At 40.0% G+C, this 16985-nt stretch overlaps 1 protein-coding gene across 3 annotated transcripts in view; it reads left to right on the top strand.

Annotated features, from left to right (window-relative positions):
• The first annotated feature begins 3087 nt into the window (after nucleotides 1-3087).
• The window catches only part of gmds (GDP-mannose 4,6-dehydratase), a 197740-nt gene continuing 183842 nt past the window's right edge, over nucleotides 3088-16985 (top strand). For 2 of the 3 annotated variants that reach the window (XM_023823733.2, XM_023823732.2), the window contains exon 1: nucleotides 3088-3307. In XM_023823733.2, the coding sequence (XP_023679501.1) occupies nucleotides 3215-3307 (93 nt within the window). In that variant the 5' untranslated portion in view covers nucleotides 3088-3214. The remainder of the gene's footprint in view (nucleotides 3308-16985) is intronic. The other variant, XM_023823735.2, reaches the window with a different exon arrangement.

Raw genomic sequence — 16985 nt, 5'->3', positions numbered from 1 at the left:
GGTGCAATGGGAACATGAGATCTGTAGCAGGATGGAATGTTCTCCCAGTGTGGGACCTCTGTGGGATGCTTTGGGATTGTTCGACAACTTCGACAACACAGAGGCATTCATTTGCAATAATACCCCCCCCTTCCCCTGCCTGCCTGCCATTCTTGCCTACTGTTTCTGACCCCCCAGCATTAGCGACTGGCTCTTCATCAGCCCCAGCATGGCTCCCTCTGGGTTGACGGCACCCAAGGCCTCAAAGCATCCAGGTATCAAAACGCAGTAGGATGGCGGGGAGTGGGGGGGGGGGGCACAAACAGCTAAATCACTTCTCCGCTACAGCTGGCTAAGGGGGACCGCCTGCGGGGGCCGCTATACAGCAAAACAAAGATGTGTAACACTGGTAATAATCATCTCCGGATGGACTCACCATCTACAAGAGATTGTTGTTCCAACAGATGGAGACAAGAGCTATGGAAAGTGTCATAGCCGCTTTGTGTACAAGTCCATGGGAGCGCTAAGACCACCCTTAGGCAGACGTGGAGCAAGACAGACATGGGAAACACACATGTTCGCCTGTTATCAATCATGGCGTGCCGCGAATACCATAGCATGACTGGGCCTCATACAGTCTACAGCAAAATTACACGTAATAGCTGTATTTATTATATCTGACGCATTTTAACTGTTTTCGTCTCATAGTTTTATTCCATTCGGCAGACATTCCTGACAGCGCAAATTGTACAGCATTAAGATCCACTTTCTTTGTTAAGTGTAATACAACATGATACGTCTGGCACACAGTGAGGAAGGGGGCACCCAGCAGAGCAGAGTTAGGGGCAGATGGTGGGCAGCCAAGTGAGATGTTGCTTCATCTAAGACCTGCCACTGATTTCAAAATGGGGTCTCTTCAGTTAGTGAAACAATCTGACATGACCGGTTGGGTCTATTCTTAGAATATCCTTCTGTTGCATTTTGCCTACTGGCTATGCTATTTAACTTGTCTGAACATTTGCACTAATTCATTTAGCTTATACCCAAGTAATAATGTATTATTATTATTATTACTGTAGTTGTTGTTTGTTTTTTTAATTTTTTTATTTTGTTATTTTATTCATTCATCTTCTAACCGCTTATCCTAGTCAGGGTTATAAAGGTCTGATGGCCTATCCGGTATGAGGCTGGGGTATACCCTGGATGGGGTGCCAGTCCATTATATGGCACGAGGCTGGGGTACACGCTGGATGGGGGGCCAGTCCATTATATGGCACGAGGCTGGGGTACACGCTGGATGGGGGGCCAGTCAATTATATGGCACGAGATTGGGGTACACCCTGGACAGACAAAACAACTGAATCCCCAACCCTGGTCCTGTGAGGCCACCTTGCCATCCTATTATTATTTTTGTTTGAGAAATAAATTAAGAAACTCAAAGGTGCTTTTGTTTTCCTAACCCTGACTTAATCATGTAGCCTTCAGACAAGTGTAATCTCATAGCCTTGGTATATCGTCAAGAAGAGATGAGGGACATTTGGAAGATTCTGAGGCAAAACAGTTTGCTTGATTGAAATAGCAGGGGAATGAGCAAGGTATCGCTCATATTCTACAAATCCTGTTCCAGGTAATCAAAGGCTTTATCAGTTAGTTAATTAAGTATTTAATTGGTTTAATCAAATGTGGTGATTGTGGAAAAGAATAAATATGTAGTTTGTCTGGAGGCCCAGAAGGGAGTGGTTTGGAACAACTGAAACAGATGTGAACCAGAACATATTTTTCCAATAATTTTATGTTCTGACTTAATGCTACATCAGCATTTTCCATGACATAAAACAAAACTGGGTTTACAGATGGGACTAAAGGGACCTCAAGAGAGGAAAAAAATGTGTGTTCTGATACGTCTAAGTTTGTTTTTCGGGACAACTTTGCCTTGTTAGTCTGTCAGCTTCTCTACCGTTATATAAATACATCCACAATATGCTAGCAAAAATAGCTCCCTTGATATAGTGGGGAACGGGGTGGGGGCACGTGTCAAATACATCGTGAAGGATATGGTTGAGGAGCGTAGAGCTGATGTCAATCTCACATTTCACTGCCACACGTGATTCCTCTTTCCTGGGTCATTGAAGCGTGTAATAAAATTCATGCCGTAAACTCACTTCCCATAACCCATGAGCCCTCCAAGGTCCCTTTATTTTCCAAAAATACATTGAATGCTCATGAACTTCATAGTTAATGAAGGATGGAGAATCATGTCAGTGGCTGGGCAGGTAAAAGCTTTTAACATTTAGGGAGTGTTGTGGACCAGCCCGGCCTTCATACTCTGGTTCATTTGTTTTTATTTGCGTGGATTTAAACTTAACTTGGCAGGTTACTTACTCTGGAACTATACACTGTTGTTTTTCCATCATCCCAATCATGAGTGAGGATGAACTAGCTGGATTTATTGGGTTTCAGCCGCAAACAGAAGCCTAGATTTAAGTTTGAAACTTTGAAATGTATTTCCTGCTTTAAATTACGTAAAAATATAGAGAACAATGAAGAATTCATTTCAGTTCAATTTCAAATTCACATTTAAACGAAGGCTGCCTCACACACATCTCATGATTTACTGAATTTACACAAAATAATAATATACAAAATAATGAATGTACATTTCATATTTGAATTGTTCGTTAATAGATAAGATGAGAGCTTTATTGTCATTATACTAGAGTACAATGAAATTTCATTTTACTGCAGTATAATGACAAGCTCTCTTAATACGAGTTTACTCATTATATTAAACGCTATTGTTACCATTATACTAAACATTTACTAACATGTGTTTAAATATAAAAAATGCAATCACAACAACGTACTGTTTGCCAAAATAATGCAGTTCAAGCAACGCAGTAACATAATGAAAACTAAGTCGGTTTTTCATTTCCACTTCGGTGAACTCTTGACTTCATAACTTTTGACAATTCACGAGCCTCCAGGTTTTCGCGCGGCCTCCAGTTGGCGCTGTGAAAAGTGGCTGCAGCAAGTGGCAGCTGGAGCCACACGGCTTCCGGGTTTGTGTCGTCAGAGCGGCGGCGCGTCGCTGCTTTCCGATTGGTTTCTGAACTTCAGTTCCTTATGCGTCACTCCGTGCTCTTCAGTTGCACGCGATTTACCTGCCGGTTAAACAACAGCACTGAAGGTACTGCAGTTTGTAATCCAGCGCGGCCGCATTTAAAAATCCGTGGAAATGGCCCAGTGTACGGAACCGTCTTCTACCACCAGCTTAAACGGGCAGCCGATAAAGAGAAAAGTGGCGATCATCACGGGCATCACCGGACAGGTAAGATACACGTCTCGTGTCCTGGAATGAAGCAGAACCAAAAGTTAATAAAAACAGGTGTATATTTAAGTGCAGAGGTAAGATGCACAAAGGTGAATATTCTGCAATCAGGATGACAAGTGCTGCCTTCCAAAAGCATGTATTGAAAGATCAGTTCAGTTAAAATGTCTTTATTAATCAGTATCTGTGTATCACCTCAGCCACGGTTACATTTCGTCGTCGTAACCTTTATCTATATTGCTATAGTGCCTGTTGCTACCTTAGTGTGGTGTACATCCTCAAAAACGGTCAGTCCGTAGGAAGCAATAAGGAAATGTTTATGGTGGATGTTTTCCTTGTACCTGTGATCTACCTGAGAAGTAGTCAACATGCATAAAAGAAAACGGATATATTTGTATGTGTATAATTGAAATGAAAGCTTAGTAGTGTTTACGACAGAATGTGCCCCCTTTATTTTTTTACAAAATTTGCAGATTATTTCAAAGATAAGATGAGAGTAGACGTGACTATTTCACAAATGCATGACTTAATTAGTCATAAGGAAATTAATATGATATAAATTCAGTTGAATTCGATTTATTTTTATGTAGCGCCTTTCACAAAAGTGTCACCCCAAAGTGTTGCGCTTTACATGTGTGTGTTGTGATACATAACATCATACAAAACAGAGAAAAGTACAAAAACAGGGAGAAGAATAGACAGTGAAATGAAAGAAAGCCAGATGACAATGGAGGAGGAACCAAAAACTCACAAATAGGGAGAAAAAAACCTTTGGGGATCCAAGGCCAACTGGCTGCCCAACCCAGATCCATGATGTCACTCTTCCATGGGACTGCAGCTCAGATGGTGCCCACCCCAAGCGTCATCCGGACATGTGTGAATGAAGGCAGAGAGCGTGGGTGCTCAGAACATACATAGAAACATTAATGGACAAGCATAGTAGATAAAAATACCATGTACAGCAGCACCAACAGCCATGGTTATGGTGTGTTATGTATTAAATTGCTTGTAAGATAAGCTGAAGTAATAGGTTTTCAGTCAAGATTTAAAGACTGAGACCGATTCAGCATCCTGAACATAGGCTGGCAAACCATTCCACAGTATAGGGGCCCAAAATTCTTTACCACCAACTATCATCTTATATGTGGAACGTCAAAGAAACCTGTGTTCTGTGATCTGAGTGGATGATATGGCCTGTAAACTTGAATTATGTTAGGTAAGCTGGTGCTAGACCATTAAGCGCCTTGTATGTAAGTAGGAGAACTTTAAAGTCAATTCTAAACCTAAGAGGGGTTATGTGTTGAATCTTATTGCTCCTGGACAATTTGAGCTGCTGCATTTTGAATATGCTGGTAGGTGTATGATTTGCGGTATGTGCTCCCAGATAACAGAGCGATACAAAAGTCTTAGCTACAGTATACAATGCCTATTGCATGAAAAAATGCCATTTCATAAAGATGGCATTGTTTTTTGGAGCTGGAAATTCTTGTTTTATTGCACGCTTTTATGTGTGCTACACTGGAGGACAAAAAAAATGCAGCCATTTAGAGCTTTTGCATCCTTCTCCTGTGATAAGAACAAACTTGTGGAAGTTTGTCAGGTGATGTCATCCTGGACTAACCAGCAGAACCAGGGAGAGGGTCACCGCTGCAGCTTGCAGGAAGGGGTGGAGTGAGATGTCGAACAATTACCATATAAGGATGCAGGATGTAAAGATGGCAGATGGCATGATGCACATCTGTTGTTTAGACTGTCGTGTCACGGTAATTAAGAGCTGAAGGATCTTAGTATTTACTAGTCTATGTAACAGAATGTCTACAAACACTGTACATGCCTTTATGACTTTTTAAGCAGAACACATTGGTATAGAAACAAATTACCATTTGGTTTTGCGATTCACAGACACGAGATTAGGAAAATATACACATTAACGTTAATACTTAAAATATGAGGAACTACCAGGCATATAAAAATTGTAACAAAAATATAATTCGAAACAGCCTAAACAACTAATACTCACCATGTCATCCACCATCTTTACGTCTTGTAACCATAACCCTAACCCTAATATCCTGATCCGCCTGTAGAACCATTAACGTCATTGCACCCATAAATGGTAACTGGGTGACATCTTGCTCCGCCCACATCTCACCTAGCCCCATCCGGCAGGCTGCAGCAAGGTGTACTTTCAACCAGGAAGTGCTCCCTGTGAGGTGGAGAAGCTAAATGAGATGAGAGAATGAATGATGGAATGAGTGAATCAATACAACACAAACCACTTGCTTCTGCATCATTATCTGGATGGTAATTTCTCCTACTTCTAGTACAACAGCACACATCTTCTGGTTTAGTGTGTTGTCCAGTTATTTGGTTACTGCAAAGTGTATAGCCAAAACAATGTAGGCCATCTGGTTCACTAATAGCACATACTGACTAATTCACTTTTAGTGAAATACATTGTCAGGAACAGGAATTAAGGATTTGTAACTGACTGGCCCAAAAAAGGCAGAACCCAACTTTACTTTAACGTTACAGAGGGTTGAATACAGTGTTTCAGTTGTGAGCAATAAATATGAAGTGGAGCAAGTCTGATTTGATCTGTCACATTCACAGTAGGTCAGTAGTTACTCTTGCTGAATCCTGCTTCAGTTGGGCCACACTTGAAGTTAACAGCGTCCACCTCCAACACCTGTCCAGTAATGGTGTGTATTGATGTCTTCCAGGGATGTTCAGATACCATTTATGGATGCTACTGATAAATGCATTAAAATTTAATTGGTTGTTAAGGTTAGACATGTAGTCCATTGAACTGTACAGTGCCAGTCAACAATCTGGACATACCTGCTATTAAAGCATTTGTCTCTATTTTAGCTGTTACTCACCGTAGTCAAAGGCCTCAAGGCAATGAAGTAATACATATCAAATTCTGCAACAACCAAGAGAAGTGTTCAACCTCTGAAATTTTAGACACTTCAAATAGCCCCCTTTTGCTTTGATGACAGCATTGTCGACTCTTGCCTTCAACTGGCTTTCAGATGTAGCCACCTGGGATGCTTCTCCAACAGTCCTGAAGGAGTTTCCACAAATCCTGGGCACAAGTTGGCTACATTGCTCTTATTCTTCGATCCAATTCATCCCAAACCAGCTCTGTAGGGTTTAGGTCGGGAGATTGTGGTGGCCTGGTCAGCTGTCACAGCACAGTGCTTGCAAAACCTGGAGGTGTGCTTAGAGTCATTACATTTTTGAAAAACAAATGATTTTCAATAGATGTGTCCGGACTTTTTGACTTGTACTGTATATAGATCACATCAGCTGATGTAATGAATGTGTTTTGTGGTCCATACCATATTCAAGGTGTGGTGGAATGATTAGATGTGGGCCTGCCACCCACAACTGGGTCTTTGTTGTCCTTGATGTCAGAGTATGACTAACAACCTTAACGTTCTTTTTTTTTTTGTTTGGTGTAGCTGAAGATATGTGCAAGAGTTGTGACATGGAATCATGATAAATATCAAGCAGTTAACGCTCACCTGCTTTTAAGAAAAAAAATTTCCACGGTAGATTAACTGTCATACACAACACTTCACCTTCTGTTGATTTTGAATTACACCTCCTTTTGGTCACTTGAAGGTATGATGCTTAGTATCCAGCACTGAGTGAATTGTACAGGTCTGTCAGAAATTGCTCCATGGCAAATGAACTGTTTGTTATTTGAAACTTAGCATCGCGTTTGCTAGCACCTGACATGAGATTCCCCGTGTTTCTTAAACAGAGTTCAGAGGTACAGCACGGAAGCATATTTTATGACGAGCTCAAATCTTGCTCGTTGTGGTATTTAAAACAACTTTATTAAATCTTAAATGTACTGTTGAATAATAATTTTAAAAAGTGCATATTAATGTCGGTCACCCTTCCCCCCCCATGCAAACTAAACACATTCTTGGGGGAAAAGAAGCTCTCCTGTCATTTAACCCCAACTTGCTGGTTACCTCATCGCCATGGCTCCTACTGCTGGTCATTTTCCACTGTCTCTGGGTTAGCCTGTACTGAATTATGTTGATATTGGATTACCTTAGTCTTTATGTATGTGTGCTTGAGTGAGGAAACATAATCAGAAGGAAAAGAGGGAAGTTTTGTGTTTCCACAAAGTTCCCACAAGAGTTTTTTCTTCCATTTTGAGTGTGAATGCCAGTTGTTCTTTTGGTTCACCTGTAGACTATCGACTGTGGGTAAATATGTTTAAAATATATATATATATATATATTTGTATTTTAGTAACATTCTGTCGGTCTTTCAGAGCAGTCTCTTTTATGTGTTTTATTTGATTCCTCTAATGCTTAAATGTAGTAAAGACCACAAGATTTGCACAGCGTGTGTGTTACCCATTATTTGGAAATGGATATATGAATTACATTTGCATTACATTTATAAAATAGCACCTGGTTCGGGGGGTTATTTTGGTCCTCAGTAATCTAACCGAAGGGCTGCTTCTCCTGCGGTTAAAGTTAAAACTTAACTATGAACCTGCCGCCTGGGAGGCGAAGAATGTATTGTATTGCCTGTACTTATTTCTCTTGGCTTCGAGCTCTGTGGTCCAGCTCACCTGACTGGGAGATCCTGAAAGGGTCTTTCACTCCAGCTGGTAGTACCAGTTGGACTTGCCAGTCATGTCCTGTCATTTGGATGAGAAGTCCACCATAGCCATGTAATGCAAATAGGTTACATTGAAACATTTCCAGTATATCTTGTTTGGCTTAATTTTCCTTTCAAAAGTGCTAAAACACTCATTGGTTAGTTGGTTTTAAAAATCTAAATATGATTTAAAAAAATAGTATTGCCAAAATTGGAGAAAATATGAGTGTGTGTTATCCATTATTTGGAAATGTATATATGAATTACATGTGTATTACATTTATAAAATATCACCTGGTGGGGGGGGGATGGGGCAGTTATTTTGCCGCTCAAAGGGGAAGAGATTTTAGGTCAGGGGTGTCCAGTCTTATCCACAAAGGGCCAGTGTGTATGCAGGTTTTTGTAATAACCTTTAGGTCAGTGGTTCAAATCCAGGTGTGAGGCCAATCAGTTCTCTAATTAGTAATCTAATTAGGGCGTTGCAGCGAAAACCAGCATACACAGCGGCCCTTTCTGCGTAAGATTGGCCACCGATTTGCTTGGTTTTCTCGCGCGTACCTCGTGCGCCTCTCGCGCGGAGAGTCTGGCGGCATGACATTGTTGGTTACGAGCGCGGTGGAGACATTCCCGACAGAGGACCGAAGGGCTGCTTCTCCTGCGGTTAAAGTTATAACTTAACTAAGAACCTGCCGCCTGGGAGGCGAAGAACGCAGACTGTAAACTCAAGCAGGACAGCGGCGACGCGAGCATTCCGTTACAATCATTCCTAATTGGGCGTGCGAGCTACGATTTGAAAATCAGAAGCATTGGTATAAACATTTGTGTTTCCAGATAATTCCAGCAAGATAAACGCGAAGTAGGTTGGATACAGATCTATAAATTTGTGAATATTTTAATGTCGTATATAGTTTAAAAAATTTAAAATATTCCTTACACGGCAGATTTCGCAAATGCGTTTCTAATATGCTCAGCAGAAAGTTAATGAATAGGAATTTAATAGCACCCTTGCCCTGGGATATTTTACGCTGTTTTTTGGAGCTCCGATCAATCCCAGTATCTGCGTATCTCGGCCTCGTTGCTTGAAGCGATACTGGTAGTAGTGCAGTATAGCCAGCTTGTGGTATTCGTGGAATGTAACGTTTTTGTCGCGCAGTATAATGTACATAGTGTCCTATGTAAATTACCAACCTGTATTGCCTGTATTTATTTCTCTTGGCTTCGAGCTCTGTGGTCCAGCTCACCTGACTGGGAGATCCTGAAAGGGTCACTCAATCCAGCTGGTAGTTCCAGTTGGACTTGCCAGTCATGTCCTGTTATATGGATGAGAAGTCCACCATAGCCATGTAATGCAAATAGGTTACATTGAAACATTTCCAGTATATCTTGTTTAGCTTAATTTTCATTTAAAAAGTGCTAAAACATTCATTGGTTAGTTGGTTTTAAAAATCTAAATATGATTGTTTTAAAAAAATGGTACAGTCGTCCCTCGCCATTTCGCTCTTCGACTTTCGCGGCTTCACTCTATCGCGGTTTTTTCAAATATATTTATTAATTAAAAAGTTGATAGACAGTGAAAATGATACAGCGCGCGCTCGGTTGTCTGGGTCAATTATACACCTCTGTATTAAAATTAATAATTACTGTACGTATGGACCGTAGGCCTATGTATTTGAGCACCCCCGCAAATCCTCCAACGCCAGGTGCAGCCGAATAATAAAGAAATAAAGAATCCTGCTTCGCGGAAATTCATTTAACCCGGTAAAGTCTGGAACGGATTAACTGCGATAAACGAGGGACACTGTATTGCCAAAATTGGAGAAAATATGTTCATAGTCATGGTATTTCTTAAGAGATATGAAAGGTATTACAGTTAGAAGGTTAGTAAGTGGGGGCCCACCACTTTCCCCTTTGTCTCTGGCTGGATGAAGAGCCTCTTGGAAACATTTTCATATTGGAATAATGAAATTCAACCAGCGGAAACAGTTCCAAGCAGTGTTCAGCATTTCATTTTTTTCAGGCTTGCACAACCAGTTGCTTAACTCACAATGTAATCAGAACTCCGATTTGACTGATTTGTCTCAAAGCCCTGCAGTGGTTTTTATCATGGAATCTTCTGGTGGACCAATGAAGTGTGCGGAGTTAGTCTACTCTGTGTCTGTAGGCAGCTTGTGGAAACACTGTCCTGGTGGCTACATGATACTGTCCAGGCCTGGTCTGTGAACATTTGGTGTATGTACATACAGTTTACTGATGGTTTTAAGACACTTTGAATATATAAATCTGTAGCCAGGCAGGTGAGATTGCTTTTTATTATGATCATGTGACAGCTGCTGTGATTTCAAGCTGAAACCTTTTCAAGCTGTTTTTTTTCTCTCCAGCGACACCCTTCTCTCTGTGTATGCAGTCAACTTCCTTGCCCAGGCTTCTATTTAGACACAGCACCGCTACCATAAGATGCCCCATGAATCCAATGACCCGGTGCTTCCAAGGCCCTAAGTAGCCCTTTCAAAAAGGAGAGTCCAATACCTCTTGACATCTAGAAACTTACATAAGGCATTAAAGAGGGGACGATTTGAATTGTGAGTTTTGAATCTCGTCTCCGGCACTGTTTGTGGAATTATGAGAATATATATTTAGAGCAGCTGGTAGCGAAGTGGTGAGGGAACATGGACTTGCAAGTTAAACATTAGTGATGCGCTCTCAGAAGGTGCCGTGTTGTGGTACCTTAGAGTGAGGGTGCTTTCCCTGTATTAAGTTAAATATTTAGTGTGTAACTGAATCAAAATTGCAAGTCTCTTTAGGTAGGAGGGGTCTACAGTGCACAACCACTCTAAAGAATCGCATATGATCAATCTTTTGGTTAATGACTGGACAGCATGTCAAAATCTTTAAAGAAGATGGAACATGAGATTTATTATGGGACTGAATTCCATTCTTTTCTGGGGAATTTGGGAATTTGTTCAATATGAATCTTTTAGAGTCCCAGTAAATTGGATGGTGCTTTTGCCATGTGATGTTTATAGCAGAGGAAAATAGATAGATGTTCATCTCTTCAGTCATCCATCTATTTGTCCACTGGCTTACCCATCCAATTATTTGCTCTAAATTTGAAGAACTATGTTCTTGGGCAGAAGGAAACCAGTGTGCCTGGAGGGAAATGCATGTAAACATGGGCTGAATTCTGAAAGTCAGTAATGCAATTGCAGAAATTTATAAGCTTTAGGTAATAATGTTTCTGATTTTGATAGGAATGCAAAATTAGCTTTTTTGGCAAGAAAGTATGGTAAGTATGATATTTGTGTAAACACACCTGAGTCAGCCAATATCATACTGCAGGAATGACTTCAGGCTGTATGTCACTAGACTGCCAGTCGTGGAGAAAACTGTTAATGAGCCACCAAAAGCAACAATCTATTGTAGAACACAAAGCATTTATGAAACTGATATGAAGCCCAGGAAACTGGAACTGTGAATGATGTTTACAGATGTCGGTTTTCGTTTCTGATTTATTGTGCCCATTTTGCTTTAAATAGGAACCAATGACTCAAACCTGGACTGTTAATTTTCTTGCCTGAGGTGTCTTAAAAAATAAGTATGGCATAAATTAAACATCCACTTGCTAGAACCTGTGACCTTTTTTGGATATTACTTATTTTGGCCCATAAGTGCTTCAAAGGGGTTTTGGTGTAGTATATGTTAGGACTAAATGTTTAAAGCAAAAGCCCTTTTTTCCTGCTCTTGGGTCAGAGCCTCCCCCTGTTTTTCAGAATAACGTGCGGTAGCTTCATCAGAGCTTTGAGGCTGAAAGTACTCCACCGGAAACTGGGGCAGTTATGATTGAGTTCCTGTTATTGACTTTTGCTCCACTGAATGCCAGGTTTGGCTGGATGGAGTTCAGCAGGCTGCACTGTGGGTACCTTATGTGAAAGTACTCTGTGGAGTACTGAACGCCTGTTGTTTCTACACTTGGACCTTTTTCCTTCCCCCTAGTTTTTTCTTTCTCCCTTGACCCTCAAAAGGGCAAAACTTAAAGCTTTTCTTGATCCCTGTCAGACTACCTATGATAGACCAATATGATGACAGGTCCCTCCTAGAAACTGAAATTCTAACTAACGTGATTCACAGACTCTTTGCTCTTTGATCGTGCAGAAGCAGTGTTTTATGCGTAAGTGACCCTCAAGGCAATACACAGGTGCCAGTTCTTCATTAGCAGTCTTCCTGCATCCTTTCCTCTTCTGCCGGATAGAGATCTAGCCGGAGACTGTGTGCCTGTCCAATATTTATCCCCGCCAAGTGTGGTCAGTGACAGGGAAATGAAAACTAATCACACAGGGAATCAGCGGTTGACTGGGTGTTCTTCGTTGGGTCAGACTCTACCTAGCTCTGCCCCCCACCACAACCACCATAATGGCCCTGTTCCCCTTTTCAGCCTTACCCCTTGGCTATTGCACACGGGAGACCAGTGATGTATTTTGTCCTAATACCTGTAATATAATAAAGGCCTTGTACTTAAGTGTGGAATTTAGTATTTAGAACAGCATCTGGTTTTATATTACGTGACTTGCTGTTCCTTACCTCCCTAAGGAATTATGCACCATTCCGATATAAATCCTGAACCTTCTGTGTAAAAGTGCTGATTGCAGCATCAATCCTTTGTGTTTGAGTGACTCATACACTGAACTGTTGACTCACAACTAGCCACCTGTTCTGCAGTTAAATTTAATGTTTGTCTACTTTGTAATTAAAAAATTATGGCAGACCATCTGTTATTCATCTGTATTGCCCCGTGTATATAACTAGTAGTTTTTCTTAGGTTGTGAATTTGGTGGTGTAGTTACCACCTTGTTCTGGTGAATGCTCGTTAGTGTTGTAAAGTACCTGCACCTGAGCTGTGCTGTTTGAAAAGCTGAGTCATTTGAATATTTATCCCATGTATTCATGGGAAGAGGCTAGTGTCCCAGAGTTGTTACACTATACTGATGTCTATTTCCATAAGTAAATTTTGAATACATATGTTAGATGACTTTCAGTTTAAATTTTCTCTAATTGTGGCTATAACAACAATTGTATTACTCGTCACTATAAAGGATATCAGTAACAAAATGGATAAGCAATACAAGGCAGCTGTTCTCTTAAATATTGTATTGCTGTAGCTACAAGAGAGTTCAATTGAAGCAGGCCTATCTGATCTAGTTCCGTGTTTCGTTATGAAGCTTATTTGCTGATGTAAAGTTGTGGGGGTGGGGTTTGTCATATTGAAGATTTACATTTGTTTCAACTAATTTTTTTCAACGTTTTATCCAAAGCAATTCACTGCTTTTACCATTTTGACTAGGGGTGGGAAAAATATCGATTTTCATGATTAATCCCGATCCTGGTTTTGTGTTTCATATCGATTCACCAAATCCTAAGATCGATCTAGTTAATTTATGCCTTTTCCCCATGACTGAGAATATTTTCACTGAATTTTACTTGTATCATTCCTCTTATTGTATAGGTGGCGCTACTCTTTCTCTCACCAATAAGGTTGCCATACTATTGCTCAATCGCTTCACAACGCCATTCTGGTGCATTGTCAGTTATGGTAATGGAGCGTTCTGAGCGAATGAATGCAAGTAAATCAAGATAAGCTGGGCTTCATTCTCACACCACTCATTTTCATTATGCAGATTATGGTGACGTGAGAACATTATATAAAAGCCAAATAAATAAAATGAAATAAAAGCAAACCATGTAAGGAGTAACTGGATATTATTGCATGTGATATGCTGTCAGTTATGAGAATATTGTTAATTATGTTTTTTCAAGCATCATGGGTAACACTGAAGCAAATGAAAGCAACGAAAATTGTGCAGGTATAATTTATTTCTGGTTGAGTACAGGAACTGCAGAGGGAAAAGTGACCGAAATATTTTGTTGTATTCACGGTGTATTCACGGTGTATTCAAGTACAAGAATAAATTTCATGCTGCTTATACATTCTTTTTCATAATCTCATTTTTGTCATGCAATGGTAAATTAAACGATTGCTTTGCAGCTAGGGCTGTCACGATTATGTCACGAATAGTGATTATTTGGCACTTGTGCAATCATCACCAGGGCTTTGGATGACAGGTGACAAGTTTGTCTGGACTCCGAGTTTTCGGTACTGTACAAACGTTTACTTATGCCCACAGTTTGGTAACAGTTTAGTAATGTGACTAAAATATTAAACATAGATTGAATATTCTAAATGGAATCCAGTCAATCGAAATCATATTGTGAGGTCAGGCCCAATTCCCAGCCCTAAACAATACCCGTATATTCCTCAGATAAGATTCTAAGTTGTTTTGGCACATATCTTTAATTTGAAATCCTCCTGAGACATGGCATGTTGTCCACTTTTATTTTCGGCAACTTCAGTCAGAATTTTTTTTGTACTTTGAAAGACAGGTTGGTTTTGTTTTTAAGGAACTATACCCATATGTTCATTAAATTATATATACTTTGTTATGGTATACAAGCCTTTGGCCTATCTTTAGTGGTTTTCATAATTGACTCTGCGTTTGTATGTTTGTCTTCCCTTTAGAGCTGTTTAAACATCTCTCCTAATACGAAAAGCTGCTATATATATATAACCCTGTTTCCAAAAAAGTTGGGATGTTGTGTAAAATGTAAATAAAAACAGAATGCAATGACTTGCAAATCATGTATACCTATATTTAATTAAAAATAGAACAAAGACAACATATGAAATGTTGCAGCTGAGATATTTTGTTTCACGACAACAATATGCTCAACATGAATTTGATCCCAGCCTCACCTCCTCTCTTAACTCTGTAAATGTTTGGGAACTGATGAGAACAGTCGTCGGAGTTTTGAAAGTGAAATGTTGTCCCGTTCTTGCCTGATATAGAATTTCAACTGCTCAACAGCTTGGGTTCTCCTTTGTCATATTTTTTGTTTCATGATGCTCCAGTGAAACATTTGTGTGGCTGTATGTTTCTCTGGAGGACTTCAATTTCTGGTCAAACTAGAGATATACTGATTTGTCTCTGTCAACTATCGGTATCGGCAGATGGTTAAAAATTTACCACTGACAATTCCCTTTAAAATGCTGACCCATATTGCTTTGCACGCCGATGTATTAAACAGGAAAAAAAAATGTTGCTTGAAATTATTTTAACATTAATAAACACAAGGTTAGAAATGCATTTTGCAGATATTGCTCTGCTAAAATTTGATTGCTGACCTTAAGGTTAGAGTGAACAATATTAAGAGTTTATGAAAAGCAAATTTCTTCCAATAAAGAAGGCTGTAGTACTGCCAAATAAAGCTGGTTTGTCAGTAATGCAAATGTTTGATAGCAAAAGAAATTTCACTACAGACAATGCAAAATCAGAATATATCACTTGGAAATTTGATAACAGAAATGTATACATCTTGATAACACTTGACGATCGGCCCTTTTCTGTTTATAAATGTTACAAAAAAATCAAGATGTATACATTTATGAAATATAGTGCTCTGGGACTGATCTTGCCAGAGTTGGTGTTTCCTTACCAAAAAATACTTTTTCATATTTTTAGAATGAAGTTTATTTTTTAATTTGGCTGTAATGTCCTTTTAAAAATATTTAAGCGAACCTCTCACAATCAGTATTTGTATTGTTATCAATTATCAAAACAATCGGCTATCAGTATCGGCCAGATATTTCCTTATTGGTGCATCATTAATACAAACAGTAGGGCCCTTCCTGGAATTTAATCTGGCAGCTGACTTCTGAATACAGATTGTGTGTGGGTTGCATATAGTCTGATCTAGCTCTACATACTTTGTACCCTTCACCATGACAGTACTACTAGCTGTACAGTGTTTTGTTGTGCAGCAAATTGGCTACCAGTCTGTTCAGAGTCAGGCCTGACCCTCTGCTGGAATTAAGCATGACTCCATAACGCTATGTTTTATCAAACCTAAAAAAAAATAAAATTATTTTTTTACGAGGCTGTGACTTTCGTTTTGGTAGGAAGAATGGGCTCGCTACAATAGAGTTAAAAACACTGATGGGAATCAGAGCAGGATGAGATGCACGTCCCCTGCTGGACAGCCCTCCTGCTGGCTCATGCTGCTCATATATGCTCGGAAAAACGTGTTTGATGTATCTTCTGTTGTACCGCTAATACCATCTGGGTGTGGACCTTTGGCCGCTGCGGCACAGAAGTCAGCACACTGTCTCTGCCAGAAATAATAACAATAAAACACAGTATCTGTCTACATTCATTCCCGAAGATGGATTCTGCACTGTAATGAGATCCGAAGTTCTGAGTGGATTAAATAAGTAGCAGGTTTCATGTCGTTTTCGAGTGGCTTCCAACATCTTTACTTGATTTGTATCTACAGTAACCCCTGGAGTGTGTCTTTAAATATGGTACATAACCTCTTTCTTTTTTCAATAAGATGTTTTTAGTTATATGGGGGGTGCGATGACTGAATTCGCAGCTGGAATCTCTTCAAAATCTGTTGTCTGGAGGAATTAGGAGGGCTGCTTATGTATGTTGCATGCAGTGCCCCTATAGGCTGTGCTTTGTAAATGCCTTGCTTTCCATTGCCCGTTGACGTGGGCTGAAACTGCTTAATAAAGGTCTGGTGAATGATGTGTTCATACCATTGCTGATAGTCCATAGTCAGTGTCTTTTCTCTATAACTGACCTATAGGCTGACCTGAGAACACATGAAGGGTGTTCATGTGCTTTTTTTGTGGAGGGGATATTTTGCTCACAACGCCCAGTCCTGCTCAGCCTAATGCAAAGCTAAACAGTTGGGCCGTATTCCCTTGTACTCGACAACTTTAATAAAATACTGTTTGACCCCAAATGATTCTTCTGTAGCCACTGCTCTGTATATTACTTTATTATTTCATCAAGATTTTAAATGAGGGAGACCTAAATTTAATTGAGGTCTAGACTGTTAGCCTTCCCCTACTCCCACCCAAGATTTGTTGCGTTTGGTGTGAATTGGTAGCTGTTACTCCCGTGGAGTGGGAGGTGGGGTCTTTTGTTGAAGATTA

The sequence above is a fragment of the Paramormyrops kingsleyae genome, chromosome 1, assembly GCF_048594095.1.
Source record: "Paramormyrops kingsleyae isolate MSU_618 chromosome 1, PKINGS_0.4, whole genome shotgun sequence".
Classification (NCBI taxonomy): Eukaryota; Metazoa; Chordata; class Actinopteri; order Osteoglossiformes; family Mormyridae; genus Paramormyrops; species Paramormyrops kingsleyae.
This window is presented reverse-complemented; position numbering and strand designations above follow the sequence as displayed.